A 19,423-nucleotide genomic window follows, 5' to 3' on the forward strand; every position below is an offset into this window, starting at 1 on the left:
GCGGTACCCGTAAGGACCAGATGAGTCGCCCGCTGGCCTGTTCTAAAAATAGCTCAAATAGCAGCACTTACCAGTGAGCTGCCTCTATTTTTTAAATTGTATTTATTTACTAGCAAGCTGGTCTCGCTTTGCTCAACATTTTGGATTCTAAGAGAGACAAAACTCAAATAGAATTTGGAATTCCAAGAAAATATTTGAAAGAGTTGGTCTTCACTTCAATTAATGGAAATATATGGGGAATGAATGGGATATATGGGAATTAATGGGGAATTAATGGGAATATATGGGTATTAATGGGAATAAATGGGAATATACGGGGAATTAATGGAAATATATGGGAATATATGGGATTTCATGGGAATAAATGGGAATATACGGGGAATTAATGGGAATATATGGGAATTAATGGGAATAAATGGGAATATACGGGGAATTAATGGAAATATATGGGAATATACGGGGAATTAATAGAAATATATGGGAATATATGGGATTTCATGGGAATAAATGGGAATATACGGGGAATTAATGGGAATATATGGGAATTAATGGGAATAAATGGGAATATACGGGGAATTAATGGAAATATATGGGAATATATGGGAATTCATGGGAATAAATGGGAATATACGGGGAATTAATGGGAATATATGGGAATTAATGGGAATAAATGGGAATATACGGGGAATTAATGGAAATATATGGGAATATATGGGAATTCATGGGAATATATGGGGATTAATGGGAATAAATGGGAATATACAGGGAATTAATGGAAATATATGGGAATATATGGGAATTCATGGGAATAAATGGGAATACACGGGGAATTAATGGAAATATATGGGAATTCATGGGAATAAATGGGAATATATGGGGAATTAATGGAAATATATGGGAATATATGGGAATTCATGGGAATAAATGGGAATATATGGGGAATTAATGGAAATATATGGGAATATATGGGAATTCATGGGAATAAATGGGAATATATGGGAATAAATGGGAATATACGGGGAATTAATGGGAATATATGGGAATTAATGGGGAATTAATGGGAATATATGGGGATTAATGGGAATAAATGGGAATATACAGGGAATTAATGGAAATATATGGGAATATATGGGAATTCATGGGAATAAATGGGAATATACGGGGAATTAATGGAAATATATGGGAATATATGGGAATTCATAGGAATAAATGGGAATATACGGGGAATTAATGGGAATATATGGGAATTCATGGGAATAAATGGGAATATACGGGGAATTAATGGAATATATGGGAATTAATGGGAATATATGGGAATTAATGGGAATAAATGGGAATATACGGGGAATTAATGGAATATATGGGAATATATGGGAATTAATGGGAATAAATGGGAATATACGGGGAATTAATGGGAATATATGGGAATTAATGGGAATAAATGGGAATATACGGGGAATTAATGGAAATATATGGGAATTCATGGGGAACTACAATAATGATATATTATTGGTCACTTGTCTACATGCTGCTGCATTTTTTACGTAGTTCTTTGCACACTATTTACAAATGTACACCACCTTTCTGCCTACATTGGTTGGGGTGATATGTCGCACGTAAGGACCAGATGAGTCGCCCGCTGGCCTGTTCTAAAAATTGCTCAAATAGCAGCACTTACCAGTGAGCTGCCTCTATTTTTTAAATTTTACTTATTTACTAGCAAGCTGGTCTCACTTTGCTCAACATTTTTAATTCTAAGAGAGACAAAACTCAAATAGAATTTGAAATTCCAAGAAAATATTTTAAAGACTTGGTCTTCACTTGTTTAAATAAACTCATTTATTTTTTTACTTTGCTTCTTATAACTTTCAGAAAGACAATTTTAGAGAAAAAATACAACCTTAGAAACGATTTTATGATTTTTAAACACATTTATCTTTTTAAATTCCTTCCTCTTCTTTCCAGACAATTTAAATCAATGTTCAAGTACATTTATTTGTTGTATTGTAAAGAATAATAAATACGTTTTAATTTAATTCTTCATTTTAGCTTCTGTTTTTTCGACGAAGAATATTTGTGAAATATTTCTTCTAACTTATTATGATTAAAATTCAAAAAAAATATTCTGGCAAATCTAGAAAATCTATAGAATGGAATTTAAATCTTATTTCAAAGTCTTTTGAATTTCTTTAAAAATTTTTGTTCTGGAAAATCCAGAAGAAATAATGATTTGTCTTTGTTAGAAATATAGCTTGGTCCAATTTGTTATATATTCTAACAAAGTGCAGATTGGATTTTAACCTTTTTAAAACATGTCATCAAAATTCTAAAATTAATCAAGAAAAATTACTAATAATGTTCCATAAATTATTTTAAATTTTTTTTTAAAAAGATTAAAATTAGCTAGTTTTTCTCTTCTTTTCTTCAGTAGAATAGAGTCGAAATTGAAGATAAACTATGTTTCAAAATGTAATTTTCATTTTTTTCGTGTGGTCTCCTTTTTTAAAACGTTCAATCAAGGGTTTTTTTTCATCATTTACTCTCTACAATAGTCTCTCCTATTGCTATTGTACTATTTTTTTCTGCTACAGTTACATTAATCATTAGTAATGTAGCAGCCTAGTTTTGAATGGCAGGGTCCCTGCTATCACGTGTTGATACAAATATAACATTAGGCGTGGCGCGGTGGTTGAGTGGCCATGCGCAACCCGAGGGTTCAATCCCCACCTAGTACCAACCTCGTCACGTCTGTTGTGTCCTGAGCAAGACACTTCACCCTTGCTCCTGATGGCTGCTGGTTGGCGCCTTGCATGGCAGCTCCCTCCATCAGTGTGTGAATGTGTGTGTGAATGTGGAAGTAGTGTCAAAGCACTTTGAGTACCTTGAAGGTAGAAAATCGCTATACAAGTACAACCCATTTATTTATCATTTACCCCTGGTCTAGACAGTCACTGACCGATGATGGCACCGACTGTCTCGGCCTTTCCCCAAACCCACAATGAGGTGCCTGAAGATAAACCTTCCGGCGATTAGAGTGAAGGGAACCCAGGACTTACTTTCACCTGAGACAAGTCCAAGACGTGGTCATCACAGTGGCTGCAGCCGTGTTCGTAGTTCCAGGTGTTGGGGACGTAGTTGGCCAAGTAGTTCAAGTACATCTGCGGGGGAGAGAATCCAGGTTTTGGTTAAGGGAGATTTCAATCAATCAATCAATCAATGTTTATTTATATAGCCCCAAATCACAAATGTCTCAAAGGACTGCACAAATCATTACGACTACAACATCCTCGGAAGAACCCACAAAAGGGCAAGGAAAACTCACACCCAGTGGGCAGGGAGAATTCACATCCAGTGGGACGCCAGTGACAATGCTGACTATGAGAAACCTTGGAGAGGACCTCAGATGTGGGCAACCCCCCCTCTCTAGGGGACCGAAAGCAATGGATGTCGAGCGGGTCTAACATGATACTGTGAAAGTTCAATCCATAGTGGCTCCAACACAGCCGCGAGAGTTCAGTTCAAAGCGGATCCAAGACAGCAGCGAGAGTCCCGTCCACAGGAAACCATCTCAAGCGGATCAGCAGCATAGAGATGTCCATCCTGGGTCCCGACGAGCGGTCCATCCTGGGTCTCGACTCTGGACAGCCAGTACTTCATCCATGGTCATCGGACCGGACCCCCTCCACAAGGGAGGGGGGGATATAGGAGAAAGAAAAGAAGCGGCAGATCAACTGGTCTAAAAAGGAGGTCTATTTAAAGGCTAGAGTATACAAATGAGTTTTAAGGTGAGACTTAAATTCTTCTACTGAGGTGGCATCTCGAACTGTTACCGGGAGGGCATTCCAGAGTACTGGAGCCCGAACGGAAAACGCTCTATAGCCCGCAGACTTTTTTTGGGCTTTGGGAATCACTAATAAGCCGGAGTCCTTCGAAGGCAGATTTCTTGCCGGGACATATGGTACAATACAATCGGCAAGATAGGATGGAGCTAGACCGTGTAGTATTTTATACGTAAGTAGTAAAACCTTAAAGTCACATCTTAAGTCACATTTGCAGCCTTAAGCATTTTTCCTGGTGAGGTCGACTCCTTTGAAATATTATTGTGACACGCTCGGAATTTCATACTATAAACAAGAACAGAGGAAAAGAAATATGCTAAATACCAAAGCAAATTCTTGCATTCTGACTTCGGATATTTCAATCTGGAATGCCGAGATACCTGTGGCTAGGAGTGTGTTCGTTATGACGTCATCGTAAAATCCCCAAAAGCGGTGAAGTTGTAAAAGGTAAATAAAAAAGGAGAATACAAATCCTTTTTCAACTTATATTCAGTTGAATAAACTGCAAAGACAGGATACTTAACGCTCAAACTGGTAAACTTTGTTATTTTTAGCAAGTATTAGCTCATTTGGAATAAAAAAAGCTGGCACAAGTGGCGAAAAAGACTGAGGAAGTTGAGGAATGCTCATCAAACACTTATTTGGAACATCCCACAGGTGTGCAGGCTAATTGGGAACAGGTGGGTGCCAGGAGTGGGTATAAAAACAGCTTCCCAAAAAAATGCTCAGTCTTTCACAAACAAGGACGGTTTTGATTGATTGATTGATTGATACTTTTATTAGTAGATTGCACAGTACAGTACATATTCCGTACAATTGACCACTAAATGGTAACACCCCAATAAGTTTTTCAACTTGTTTAAGTCGGGGTCCACGGGGCGAGGGTCACCACTTTGTCAACAAATGTGTGAGCAAATTTTTTAAGAACAACATTCCTCGATCGGCTATTGCAAAAAAATCAAGGGATTTCACCACCTACGCTCCGTAATATCGTCAAAATGTTGAGAGCATCCGGAGAAATCACTGCATGTAAGCGTCGAGACTGAAAACCAATATCGATTGCCCGTGACCCTCGGTCCCCTCAGGCGGGTACTGGATCAAAAAGCGACATCAATGTGTAAAGGATATCACCACATGGGCTCAAGACCACTTGAGAGGACCACTGCCAGTAACTACAGTCGGTCGCTACATCTGTAAGTGCAGGTTAGAACTCTACTATGCAAGGCAAAAGCTATTTATCAACAACACCCAGAAACCCCGCCTGCCTCGTTGGGCCCGAGCTCGTCTAAGATGGACTGATGCAAAGTGGTAAAGTGTTCCGTGGTCTGACGAGTCCACGTTATAAATTGTTTTTGGAAACTGTGGACAAACTCTAAATATCTTGTCTTTGCAGTCTATTCCATTGAATATAAGTTGAAAATGATTTGCTACTCATCATATTCTCTTTTTATTTAGCTTTTACATAACTGGACAACTTCACTGCTTTTGTACAATTTGCATAATCTGCTATGATGCATATATTTTCTTTAAAAAGGCCAAAAAAACATTTTTAATATTTTGTTTTGCTCTATTTTTCAATTGTTCTTTATTTTACAACACACTTTGTTGACTATTTTTCAAGTGTCTAGATCAGTGATTCTTAAACTGTTTTCACCAAGTACCACCTCAAACACTGGGACCTCCAAGTCCCTCCGTCATGACCAATTTTAAAATACAGAACCGTATGAGGCTTAAGTATCAAGTAAAAATTAGGCAGAGGTTTTATTTAACAACTGTATTTAAAACTGTAAAGATTACACACAGTTTGAACAGTAACACTGGTAAAGAACATTGGAAACTGTACTTTATTCAAGTGATTCTTTGACGTACCACCAGATGGAAGGGGATTGGAGACGGATGTGTTGTAATCGGACTGGTTCTTAGTATAAGATTTAACTTCAAAACACAGGTCTGGCTGTAAGAATAACAAATATCGCATAGTTTTTTGAAGACCGAATGAACCTCCTTGGATTACTTGTCTCTGTTGTCAAATTTTGAGTCATTAGTCATCAGTTTTTACCCAAAATGGTCTGAAGACAAACTTCAAAACACAGGTCTGGTTGTAAGAATAACAAATATCGCATAGGTTGTTCTAGACCGAATGAACCTCTTTGGATTACTTGTCTCTGTCGTCAAATTTTTAGTCATTAGTCATCAGTTTTTACCCAAAATGGTCTGAAGACAAACTTCAAAACACAGGTCTGGTTGTAAGAATAACAAATATCGCATAGGTTGTTCTAGACCGAATGAACCTCTTTGGATTACTTGTCTCTGTCGTCAAATTTTTAGTCATTAGTCATCAGTTTTTACCCAAAATGGTCTGAAGACAAACTTCAAAACACAGGTCTGGCTGTAAGAATAACAAATATCGCATAGTTGGTTCTAGACCAAATGAACCTCTTTGGATTACTTGTCTCTGTTGTCAAATGTTGAGTCATTAGTCATCAGTTTTTACCCAAAATGGTCTGAAGACAAACTTCAAAACACAGGTCTGGCTGTAAGAATATTAAATATCACATAGTTTTTTAAAAACCGAATGAACCACGTTGGATTTCTCGTCTCTGTTGTCAAATGTTGAGTCATTAGTCATCAGTTTTCACCCAAAATTGTCTGAAGACAAACTTCAAAACACAGGTCTGGCTGTAAGAATAACAAATATCACATAGTTTGTTCTAGACCGAATGAACCTCTTTGGATTACTTGTCTCTGTTGTCAAATGTTGAGTCATTAGTCAGCAATTTTTACCCAAAATGGTCTGAAGAAAAACTTCAAAACACAGGTCTGGCTGTAAGAATAACAAATATCGCATAGGTTGTTCTAGACCGAATGAACCACGTTGGATTACTCGTCTCTGTTGTCAAATGTTGAGTCATTAGTCATCAGTTTTTACCCAAAATTGTCTGAAGAAAAACTTCAAAACACAGGTCTGGCTGTAAGAATATTAAATATCGCATAGTTTTTTAAAGACCGAATGAACCTCTTTGGATTACTTGTCTCTGTTGTCAAATGTTGAGTCTTTAGTCATCAGTTTTTACCCAAAATGGTCTGAAGAAAAACTTCAAAACACAGGTCTGGCTGTAAGAATAACAAATATCGCATAGTTTGTTGTAGACCGAATGGACCTCTTTGGATTACTTGTCTCTGTTGTCAGATTTTGAGTCATTAGTCATGAGTTTTTACTCAGAATGGTCTGAAGACAAACTTCAAAACACAGGTCTGGCTGTAAGAATATTAAATATTGCATAGTTTTTTAAAAACCGAATGAACCTCTTTGGATTACTTGTCTCTGTTGTCAAATGTTGAGTCATTGGTCAGAATTGTTTTACCCAAAATGGTCTGAAGACAAATTAGAAAACGCAGGTCTGGCTGTAAGAATATTAAATATCGCATAGTTTGTTGTAGACCGAATGAACCTCTTTGGATTACTTGTCTCTGTTGTCAAATTTTGAGTCATTAGTCATCAGTTTTTACCCAAAATAGTCTGAAGAAAAACTTCAAAACACAGGTCTGGTTGTAAGAATAACAAATATCGCATAGTTTTTTAAAGACCGAATGAACCTCTTTGGATTACTTGTCTCTGTTGTCAGATTTTGAGTCATTAGTCATCAGTTTTTACCCAAAATTGTCTGAAGAAAAACTTCAAAACACAGGCCTGGCTGTAAGAATATTAAATATCGCATAGTTTGTTCTAGACCGAATGAACCTCTTTGGATTACTTGTCTCTGTTGTCAAATGTTGAGTCATTAGTCATCAGTTTTTACCCAAAATGGTCTGAAGACAAACTTCAAAACACAGGTCCGGCTGTAAGAATAACAAATATCGCATAGTTTGTTCTAGACCGAATGAACCTCTTTGGATTACTTGTCTCTGTTGTCAAATGTTGAGTCATTAGTCAGCAATTTTTACCCAAAATGGTCTGAAGACAAACTTCAAAACACAGATCTGGCTGTAAGAATAACAAATATCGCATAGTTTTTTGAAGACCGAATGAAACTCTTTGGATTACTTGTCTCTGTTGTCAAATGTTGAGTCATTAGTCATCAGTTTTTACCCAAAATGGTTTGAAGACAAATTAGAAAACACAGGTCTGGGTGTAAGAATATTAAATATCGCATAGTTTTTTAAAGACCGAATGAACCTCTTTGGATTACTTGTCTCTGTTGTCAAATGTTGAGTCATTAGTCATCAATTTTTACCCAAAATGGTCTAAAGAAAAACTTCAAAACACAGGTCTGGCTGTAAGAATAACAAATATCGGATAGTTTGTTCTAGACCGAATGAAACTCTTTGGATTACTCGTCTCTTTTGTTAAATGTTGAGTCATTAGTCATCAGTTTTTACCCAAAATGGTCTGAAGACAAATTACAAAACACAGGTCTGGCTGTAAGAATAACAAATATCGCATAGTTTGTTGAAGACCGAATGAACCTCTTTGGATTACTCGTCTCTGTTGTCAAATGTTGAGTCATTAGTCAGCAATTTTTACCCAAAATGGTCTGAAGAAAAACTTAAAAACACAGGCCTGGCTATAAGAATATTAAATATCGCATAGTTTGTTCTAGACCGAATGAACCTCTTTGGATTACTTGTCTCTGTCGTCAAATTTTGAGTCATTAGTCAGCAATTTTTACCCAAAATTGTCTGAAGACAAATTTCAAAACACAGGTCTGGCTGTAAGAATAACAAAATCGTGACAGAGACAAGGCAACAGCTCAAAAGAATGATTGAGGGATGACAATAACCAAAAACCGATGAAAGAGACAGAGAGGCCTTTGGCCTACTTTGGTTTTCGGTCTCTCTCCCCAATGAGAAAGCTCACAGTGAGTCATGAATAGCAAGGAACAGAGGTCACATCTCCTAGGATGTGGGAAACTCATTAGAAATGTTTTGGCGGTAATTGTCAACACGAGCTCATAGACCTCAACTCTCCAAGACATCAAAGAGTTCAGCCGGTCAACATAAACAACAACATCCTCGATCAAGCAACGGTGGGCCAAGAGGGTCGTTAGTTACTCACTTTAGTGTTCCCGTTGCCGTGAACAACCACCGGCAGAGAGTCGTACACCTTGTTCCTAACTCTCACCCGGTCTGTTCCGAACTTCAAAAGTACTTCGTCTGACAAAAGCAGAAAAAAACACAGAACCCGGTTTAATGAACTCATACGAGCAAAAATTCTCTTTGTTTAAAACTTCTTTCCAATGCACGGTCTGGACTAGGGTGTGTGGAGTATTTCTATCTCACAGTTGGCAATAGTAAAATACTCAAGGAACTTTTTGGAATCCCTCACCAATCGCTCCGTTCAGGTTCTGGAAAATCTGGCATTTGTGGTCCAAAGTCATGTTGAGAGACTCCTAAGAGACGTGGGTCCTGTTAATATCTCAGGGCCAACATAACGTGATCATTGTCTTGACGATTGGGACAAGGGGAGTACTTACTCTTTGTAGAGGGTCCAGAAATATTTTAGTGTAGAAAAGCTGGTCGTCGTCGTTGTCGTGAAGGGTCCACTGTGAAACAATTCGGTTTATGTACGGTGCATACCCAATTATTCCTGCAAGTAATAAACAGTGTGAAACACAGGGCAGTGACAGTGTTAAAAATAACCAGTTAATTGGAGTCAATCATGTCAGTCAGGACCATAAAATAAGCCTGGATGTGCAAAACCCGAAACCAGTAAAGTTGTCACATTGTCTAAATGGTAAATAAAAACAGAATAAAATGATTCGCAAATCCTTTTCAACTTGAATTGACTCCAAAGACAAGATAAATCTGGCATAAGTAGGAAAAAAGACTGAGGAAGTTGAGGAATGCTCATCAAATACTTATTTGGAACATCCCATAGGTGAACAGGTTAATTGGGAACAGGTGGGTGCCAATTAAAAACCACCTTCTGTGAAATGCTCACTCGTTCACAAACAAGGACGGGGGCGAAGGTCACCACTTTGTCAACAAATGCCTGAACAAATTGTTTACAAACAACATTTCTCAAGCAGCTATTGCAAGAAATTTAGGGATTTCACCATCCAAGCTCCGTAATATCATCAAAAGGTTCAGAGAATCTGAAGAAATCACTGCACGATCCCTTCAGGATCAAAAAGCCACATCGTTATGTAAAGGATATCACCACATGGGCTCAGGAAGAATTGAGAGAACCACTGTCAGCAACTACAGTTGGTCGCTACATCTGTAAGTGCAAGTTAAAACTCTACTATGCGAAGCCAAAGCGGCATAGCTCGGTTGGTAGAGTGGCCGTGTCAGCAACTTGAGGGTTGCAGGTTCGATTCCCGCTTGTGCCATCCTAGTTACTGCCGTTGTGTCCTTGGGCAAGACACTTGACCCACCTGCTCCCAGTGCCACCCACACTGGTTTAAATGTAATTTAGATATTGGGTGTCACTATGTAAAGCGCTTTGAGTCACTTGAGAAAAGCGCTACATAAATATAATTCACTAATGTATAAAACTGGTACCCCTTGGCATTAATCAGTACCCAAGAAGTAGCTCTTGGTTTCAAAAAGGTTGGTGACCCCTGGTCTACGCGTTTCTCCTCAATTGATTGAATTGAATTCTGTCTCTGTTTAATTCCTTGCTTCTGGTCTTGTTTAATAGTTGTCATAAGCGTTTGAACCTGACATCTTCTTTGACAGTTTATGAATATTTTAGAATCTGATTTTCACTCCCAGGCCGGTTTTTGCATGATTTGTGCACGGTCCACCTTGTACTTCCAGCCAGGACGCGCGGGTGCACACTGAACATGTCAAAGCGCTTTGAGTCACTTGAGAAAAGCGCTATATGAATAAAATTCACTTCACTTCACATTTGTCAACAACACCCAGAAATGCCGCCGGCTTCGCTGGGCCCGAGCTCCTCTAAGATGGACTGATGCAAAGTGGAAAAGTGGTCTGAAGAGTCCACATTTTAAATTGTTTTTTGGAAACTGTGGACGTTGTGTATTTCGGACCAGAGAGGAAAAGAACTATCCGGATTGTTCTAGGCGCAAAGTGTAAAAGCCAGCATGTGTGATGGTATGGGGGTGTATTAGAGGCCAAGGCTTTGGTAACTTACACATCGGTGAAGGCACCATTCATGCTGAAAGGTACATACAGCTTTTGGAGCAACATATGTTGTTATCCTGGACGCCCCTGCTTATTTCAGCAATGCCAAGCCATGTTAAAACAGCGTGGTTTCATAGTAAAAGAGTGTGGGTACTAGACTGGCCTGCCTGTAGTCCAGACATTGAAAATATGAAGGCTAAAATAGTCGAAGGGAGACTGTTGAACAACTTAATCTGTACATAAGGCAAATATGGGAAAGAATTCCACTTCAAAAATGTGTCCTCAGTTCCCAAACCTTTACTGAGTGTTGTTAAAAGGACAGGCCAAGTAACACACTGGTAAAAATGCCCTTTTTTGCAATGTGTTGCTGCCATTACATCCTAAATTCATGATTATTTGAAAAAAATATATATATTGTCTTTGCAGTCTATTCAATTGAATATAAGTTGAGAAGGATTTGTTGTAGTCTCTTTTTATTTAGCATTTACACAACCTGACAACTTCACTGCTTTTGTTTTTTGTATTTTTGACCAGCAACTCCAAGCCCAGACTTTTGTCGTCCCTTTTAAATCAGGGGTGTCCAAACTTTATCCACTGAGGGCCACACACTGAAAAATAAAAGCAAGTGGGGGCCATTTTGAGATTTTTTATTTAAAAAAACAATACAATATTTGTATAAAAAAATATGCATTTTGGCCTCCATTCAGGTTTGATCCCAGGGAGCCCAAAGAAAAAATATTAAAAATGTGTCATTATTTAGTATTATTATTTTTATTATTATTCAAGATTTAAATCTCTATATCAACATTAAGTCTATCTGTCAATATAATGATTTTAAAGATTTAAGTTGTATGCTCTTTTTGTCACCAAAAAAAACACGTTTTTTTATGGAAAAATCACTAAATATGCAATATTTTCACCCAATATTTTTTTAAGTGGAATATTTTAGATTATATAACAATTGGAGCATTAAAAAGGTCAATAACTCATAACACCATCCATCCATCCATTTTCTACCGCTTATTCCCTTTCATTAATCTCAGCTACAATCGGGCGGAAGGCAGGGTACACCCTGGACAAGTCACCACCTCATCGCAGGGCCAACACAGATAGACAGACAACATTTACACTCACACTCATAACACCATTGATTTTAATTCATTATTATTTTTTAAGCAATGACATTTAAAAAAAAATCACACTAAAATAATTGGGGATCCTACTCATTAAAGTGTTAAAAAATAAATTATACATTTTTTTACTGTTTACTTTTAACACAATAATCTCGAGATCAACTTCAGATCCATCCGTCAATTATAAGTTGTATTGTTGTTTATGTTTGTGTTTGTTCATTTTAGGCCCTTTAAAAAAAATTGCTCAGTTTTTTGAATTGAATTGAATTATATATTTATATAGCGCTTTTCTCTAGTGACTCAAAGCGCTTCACATAGTGAAACCCAATATCTAAGTTACATTTAAACCAGTGTGGGTGGCACTGGGAGCAGGTGGGTAAAGTGTCTTGCCCAAGGACACAACGGCAGTGACTAGGATGGCGGAAGCGGGAATCGAACCTGCAACCCTCAAGTTGCTGGCACGGCCACTCTACCAACCGAGCTATACCGCTTATATGGCAACCACAAAATATGCAACATTTTCCCCATAAAATATCTCAAAGTGGAAAATTTAACGTAATAGGTCAATAATTCAAAATGAAATTGATTTTGATTCATTATTATTTTTTTAAAGAACGAAGCAGCCTGCATGGCAGCTTTGTGTTATTAGAGTCAACATAGCAACATTTTCTTGTTAAATTTCACCCGTTTGCTCCTTTTAATCACTTTTTACCTTTTAAAAATGTTTCAATTGTATTTTTTAAAAAGTGTTGTGGGGCCGCACTTTGGACACAAACCCCTTCTTTAAGTGAAATAGCTGTTTTCAGAAAACCTGGACTATGGGATTAGAATGTCTGACTGGCCAGGAACTGCAGAGCATGAGGGAAAACAATACGTGGGTGCTATTTAAGTCCATCTAAGTCTATATTCCCAGGACTATCTCCACGTCGTCTTGTCTGCCGGTGTCGCTCCAGAACCTAGACCACAACAGCTGATTACAGGGTTAGGACTGTCGCTCTGCACATGGTTTAGAAAAGCCTGAGGAAGCGTAAACAAGTGGAGACGCAGACATGATGTCGTTAAACCAACATAAAACGTGGATGAAGCTAAAATAGAATTGTTAGATTTTCTTGTTTGTTTCGGATCCAAAACCGCCGGCCTTAGAAAATTGAACAATGGCAGGGAATTTCTGGGAAACCTTGGGGACTGTTCCTACAGTAGCGGAACATTTTATTTCTTACAATCTCACTGCAAGGTTTCAAGAGCGTTTATGCGTGCAGATGTTTGTGTTGGTATTTGACGCTTCGAGATCCAGTTTCTAGGATCCTTCCCCAGCTTTCATTGACATTCTTGCCGGTCTAGTCCAACAAACACACGTAAACACCGGCTGACTTTCCCAAGACACTGATGTGACTTTGGGCGACGTTGTAGGAACATGCAGGGAGGCCAAGACCGAGGCCACAGTCCGTGTCAGTGGAAGCTAAAAGCAGGCTGGGATCCGAGGCAAGGCTCCGGCTTGGGAGGTCGAGGCATGTCCTTGACCACAGAGAAGGCGGTGATTACGAGTCCTAAATACCCAGGATGCAGGCGCTCATTACACTTGGACTACGCTGTGATCGATAGTTTTCCCAGACCAACATTCTGCCTCCAGTTCTGTAACGTGGACTCACTGTCCTGTAATCGAGTTTAATCATTTCCATTGATAAAGTTGTTTTCACTCATCGTATACTTTCTGAAAAACGTTACAGACCAGGGGCATCCAGACTTTTGACTTATTCACTGGAAAATCAAAGCATGTCGGGGCCATTTTTATATTTAAAATGTTTAAAACCACTACAATATATAAATATATATATATTTTTATTTTTTTATTTTATTTTATTATTTTTTTTAACCTGTGGACCCTCAAGCTTAGTCCTGGGGACCTTGAAAAAAATCATCTAGTATTATTAAATCCATAGATCAGTCTTAAGTTCAGTTTTCATCATGTTTATTTTTAAAGATTTTTTATGATTAAAAACACAATATATGCATTATTTTCCACCAAAATATTTTGGAATGGAATATTTGATAAGTCATTTAAGCCTTGAATATGTCAATAGTTCATTACAGCATTGATTTTGATTCATATATATATATATATATATATTTGTTTTTTTGCAAAAAAACAAATCCCACTATAATTCTTAGAGATCCAAAGGGGCCCTCTCATAAAAGTGTTTAGAATAAGTCTGACATAATTTTTTTAATAATTTGCATTTCAACGCCTAAACCCTAAACCCTTCAGATGCATCCGCCAATTATAGTTTTTTTTTTGTTTGTTTATTTTTTGTCGTAGAAAGCTTAGTTGTTATGTAAACAAACAAAATATGCAATATTTCCACCAAAAAATATGTTGTAATGGAATATTTGATAAGTATTTTAAGCCTTAAATATGTCAATAATTCATAACAGCATTGATTTTGAGTCTTTTTTTTTTTCATTTTATTTATTTATTTTTTTTTAATAAAACAAATCCCACTATAATTCCTAGAGATCCAAAGGGGCCCTCTCATAAAAGTGTTTAAAATAAGTCTGACATCATTATTTAATAATTTGCATTTCAACGCCTAAACCCTAAACCCTTCAGATCCGTCCACCAATTATAGTTTTATTTTTTTGTTTGTTTATTTTTTGTCATAGAAAGCTTGGTTGTTATGGTAAACAAACAAAAATATGTTGTAATGGAATATTTGATAAGTATTTTAAGCCTTAAATATGTCGATATTCATAACAGCATTGATTTTGAGTCTTTTTTTCTTCATTTTATTATTATTATTTTTTTCAAATAAAACAAATCCCACTATAATTCTTAGAGATCCAAAAGGGCCCTCTCATAAAAGTGTTTAAAATAAGTCTGACATAAATTTTTTTAATAATTTGCATTTCAACGCCTAAACCCTAAACCCTTCAGATCTGTCCACCAATTATAGTTTTATTTTATTGTTTGTTTATTTTTTGTCATAGAAAGCTTAGTTGTTATGGTAAACAAACAAAATATGCAATATTTGCACCAAAAAATATGTTGTAATGGAATATTTGATAAGTATTTTAAGCCTTAAATATGTCAATAATTCATAACAGCATTGATTTTGAGTCTTTTTTTTTTTCATTTTATTTTATTATTTTTTTTTAATAAAACAAATCCCACTATAATTCCTAGAGATCCAAAAGGGCCCTCTCATAAAAGTGTTAAAAATAAGTCTGACATAATTATTTAATAATTTGCATTTCAACGCCTAAACCCTAAACCCTTCAGATCCGTCCACCAATTATAGTTTTATTTTTTTGTTTGTTTATTTTTTGTCATAGAAAGCTTGGTTGTTATGGTAAACAAACAAAAATATGTTGTAATGGAATATTTGATAAGTATTTTAAGCCTTAAATATGTCGATATTCATAACAGCATTGATTTTGAGTCTTTTTTTCTTCATTTTATTATTATTATTTTTTTCAAATAAAACAAATCCCACTATAATTCTTAGAGATCCAAAAGGGCCCTCTCATAAAAGTGTTTAAAATAAGTCTGACATAAATTTTTTTAATAATTTGCATTTCAACGCCTAAACCCTAAACCCTTCAGATCTGTCCACCAATTATAGTTTTATTTTATTGTTTGTTTATTTTTTGTCATAGAAAGCTTAGTTGTTATGGTAAACAAACAAAATATGCAATATTTGCACCAAAAAATATGTTGTAATGGAATATTTGATAAGTATTTTAAGCCTTAAATATGTCAATAATTCATAACAGCATTGATTTTGAGTCTTTTTTTTTTTCATTTTATTTTATTATTTTTTTTTAATAAAACAAATCCCACTATAATTCCTAGAGATCCAAAAGGGCCCTCTCATAAAAGTGTTAAAAATAAGTCTGACATAATTATTTAATAATTTGCATTTCAACGCCTAAACCCTAAACCCTTCAGATCCGTCCACCAATTATAGTTTTATTTTTTTGTTTGTTTATTTTTTGTCATAGAAAGCTTGGTTGTTATGGTAAACAAACACAAATATGTTGTAATGGAATATTTGATAAGTATTTTAAGCCTTAAATATGTCGATATTCATAACAGCATTGATTTTGAGTCTTTTTTTCTTCATTTTATTATTATTATTTTTTTCAAATAAAACAAATCCCACTATAATTCTTAGAGATCCAAAAGGGCCCTCTCATAAAAGTGTTTAAAATAAGTCTGACATAAATTTTTTTAATAATTTGCATTTCAACGCCTAAACCCTAAACCCTTCAGATCTGTCCACCAATTATAGTTTTATTTTATTGTTTGTTTATTTTTTGTCATAGAAAGCTTAGTTGTTATGGTAAACAAACAAAATATGCAATATTTGCACCAAAAAATATGTTGTAATGGAATATTTGATAAGTATTTTAAGCCTTAAATATGTCAATAATTCATAACAGCATTGATTTTGAGTCTTTTTTTTTTTCATTTTATTTTATTATTTTTTTTTAATAAAACAAATCCCACTATAATTCCTAGAGATCCAAAAGGGCCCTCTCATAAAAGTGTTAAAAATAAGTCTGACATAATTATTTAATAATTTGCATTTCAACGCCTAAACCCTAAACCCTTCAGATCCGTCCACCAATTATAGTTTTATTTTTTTGTTTGTTTATTTTTTGTCATAGAAAGCTTGGTTGTTATGGTAAACAAACACAAATATGTTGTAATGGAATATTTGATAAGTATTTTAAGCCTTAAATATGTCGATATTCATAACAGCATTGATTTTGAGTTTTTTTTTCTTCATTTTATTATTATTATTTTTTTCAAATAAAACAAATCCCACTATAATTCTTAGAGATCAAAAAGGGCCCTCTCATAAAAGTGTTAAAAATAAGTCTGACATAATTTTTTTTAATAATTTGCATTTCAACACCTAAACCCTAAACCCTCCAGATGCATCCGCCAATTATAGTTTTTTTTTTTTTGTTTGTTTTTTTTTTGTCGTAGAAAGCTTAGTTGTTATGGTAAACAAAGAAAATATGCAATATTTCCACCCAAATTATGTTGTAATGGAATATTTGATAAGTATTTTAAGCCTTAAATATGTCGATATTCATAACAGCATTGATTTTGAGTCTTTTTTTCTTCATTTTATTATTATTATTTTTTAAATAAAACAAATCCCACTATAATTCTTAGAGATTCCAAAGGGGCCCTCTCATAAAAGTGTTTAGAATAAGTCTGACATAATTTTTTTAATAATTTGCATTTCAACGCCTAAACCCTAAACCCTAAACCCTTCAGATGCATCCACCAACTATAGTTTTTTTTTTGTTTGTTTATTTTTTGTCATAGAAAACTTAGTTGTTATGGTAAACAAACAAAATATGCAATATTTGCACCAAAAAATATGTTGTAATGGAATATTTGATAAGTATTTTAAGCCTTAAATATGTCAATAATTCATAACAGCATTGATTTTGAGTCTTTTTTTTTTTTCATTTTATTATTATTATTTTTTTTAATAAAACAAATCCCACTATAATTCTTAGAGATCCAAAAGGGCCCTCTCATAAAAGTGTTTAAAATAAGTCTGACATCATTATTTAATAATTTGCATTTCAACGCCTAAACCCTAAACCCTTCAGATCCGTCCACCAATTATAGTTGTTTTTGTTTGTTTGTTTATTTTTTGTCGTAGAAAGCTTAGTTGTTATGGTAAACAAACAAAATATGCAATATTTCCACCCAAAAATATGTTGTAATGGAATATTTGATAAGTATTTTAAGCCTTAAATATGTCGATATTCATAACAGCATTGATTTTGAGTCTTTTTTTCTTCATTTTATTATTATTATTTTTTTTTAAATAAAACAAATCCCACTATAATTCTTAGAGATCCAAAAGGGCCCTCTCATAAAAGTGTTTAAAATAAGTGTGACATAATTTTTTTAATAATTTGCATTTCAACCCCTATAACCCTAAACCCTTCAGATCCGTCCACCAATTATAGTTTTATTTTTTTGTTTGTTTATTTTTTGTCATAGAAAGCTTGGTTGTTATGGTAAACAAACAAAAATATGTTGTAATGGAATATTTGATAAGTATTTTAAGCCTTAAATATGTCGATATTCATAACAGCATTGATTTTGAGTCTTTTTTTTTTTCTCATTTTATTATTATTATTTTTTTTAATAAAACAAATCCCACTATAATTCTTAGAGATTCAAAATGGCCCTCTCATAAAAGTGTTTAAAATAAGTCTGACATAATTTTTTCAATAATTTGCATTTCAACGCCTATAACCCTAAACCCTTCAGATGCATCCGCCAATTATAGTTTTTTTTTTTGTTTGTTTATTTTTTGTCGTAGAAAGCTTAGTTGTTATGGTAAACAAACAAAATATGCAATATTTCCACCCAAATTATGTTGTAATGGAATATTTGATAAGTATTTTAAGCCTTATATATGTCGATATTCATAACAGCATTGATTTTGAGTCTTTTTTTCTTCATTTTATTATTATTATTTTTTTCAAATAAAACAAATCCCACTATAATTATCAGAGATTCAAAAGGGCCCTTTCATAAAAGTGTTTAAAATAAGTCTGACATAATTTTTTCAATAATTTGCATTTCAACGCCTATAACCCTAAACCCTAAACCCTTCAGATCCATCCACCAATTTTAGTTTTTTTTTTTTTGTTTTGGTTTTTTTTTCATAGAAAGCTTAGTTGTTATGGTAAACAAAGAAAATATGCAATATTTGCACCCAACAATATGTTGTAATGGAATATTTGATAAGTATTTTAAGCCTTAAATATGTCAATATTCATAACAGCATTGATTTTAAGTCTTTTTTTTTATTTAAATAAAACAAATCCCACTATAATTCTTAGGGATCCAAAAGAGGCCCCACTCATAAAAGTGTTAAAAATAAGTCAAACATTATTTTTAATAACTTTAATTTCAAAGCCTAAACCTTTATATCAACTTTCAATCCACCCACCAATTACAAAGTTTGTTTTGTTTTTTGTTTTGTGTTTAATTTTATTTTTGTCATAAAAAACAATTTTTTTTACAGCAAACACAAATTATTCAATATTTTCACCCCTAAAAATTTCGGAATTGAATTTTTGCTTAATAATTTAAGCCTGAAACCCGTAAATGATTTATAACAGCATTGATTTTGACTCATATTTTTTGTGCAGTGACAGTTTTAAAAAAATGCCACTATAATTCTTAGGGATCCAAAAGGGGCCCCCACTCATAAAAATGTTAATAATAAGTCAGAAATTATTTTTTCATATTTTTTTTATTAAAAAGCCTCAACTTCTATATCAACTTCAGATCCATCCACCAATTACATTTTTTTT

General features: G+C 34.6%; 1 protein-coding gene and 1 long non-coding RNA gene across 11 annotated transcripts in view; one reads left to right on the forward strand and one right to left on the reverse strand.

Moving 5' to 3' along the window:
* The window catches only part of LOC133569808 (uncharacterized), a 276,288-nt gene that overhangs the window by 140,367 nt on the left and 116,498 nt on the right, over window positions 1-19,423 (forward strand). The window lies entirely within an intron of this gene.
* plod2 (procollagen-lysine, 2-oxoglutarate 5-dioxygenase 2) overlaps window positions 1-19,423 on the reverse strand; it is a 125,648-nt gene that overhangs the window by 49,029 nt on the left and 57,196 nt on the right. For all 10 annotated transcript variants that reach the window (XR_009809740.1, XR_009809741.1, XR_009809738.1 and 7 more), the window contains exons 5-8: window positions 9,314-9,426; window positions 9,166-9,229; window positions 8,896-8,993; window positions 3,057-3,158 (exon numbers count right to left, since the gene is read on the reverse strand). Coding sequence is in view for 1 of the 10 variants with exons in the window: in XM_061921246.1 (XP_061777230.1) it covers window positions 3,057-3,158; window positions 8,896-8,993; window positions 9,166-9,229; window positions 9,314-9,426 (377 nt within the window). In the remaining 9 variants the exon portion in view is untranslated. The remainder of the gene's footprint in view (window positions 1-3,056; window positions 3,159-8,895; window positions 8,994-9,165; window positions 9,230-9,313; window positions 9,427-19,423) is intronic.

The sequence above is a fragment of the Nerophis ophidion genome, linkage group LG15 (genome assembly GCF_033978795.1).
Source record: "Nerophis ophidion isolate RoL-2023_Sa linkage group LG15, RoL_Noph_v1.0, whole genome shotgun sequence".
NCBI classification, from domain to species: Eukaryota; Metazoa; Chordata; class Actinopteri; order Syngnathiformes; family Syngnathidae; genus Nerophis; species Nerophis ophidion.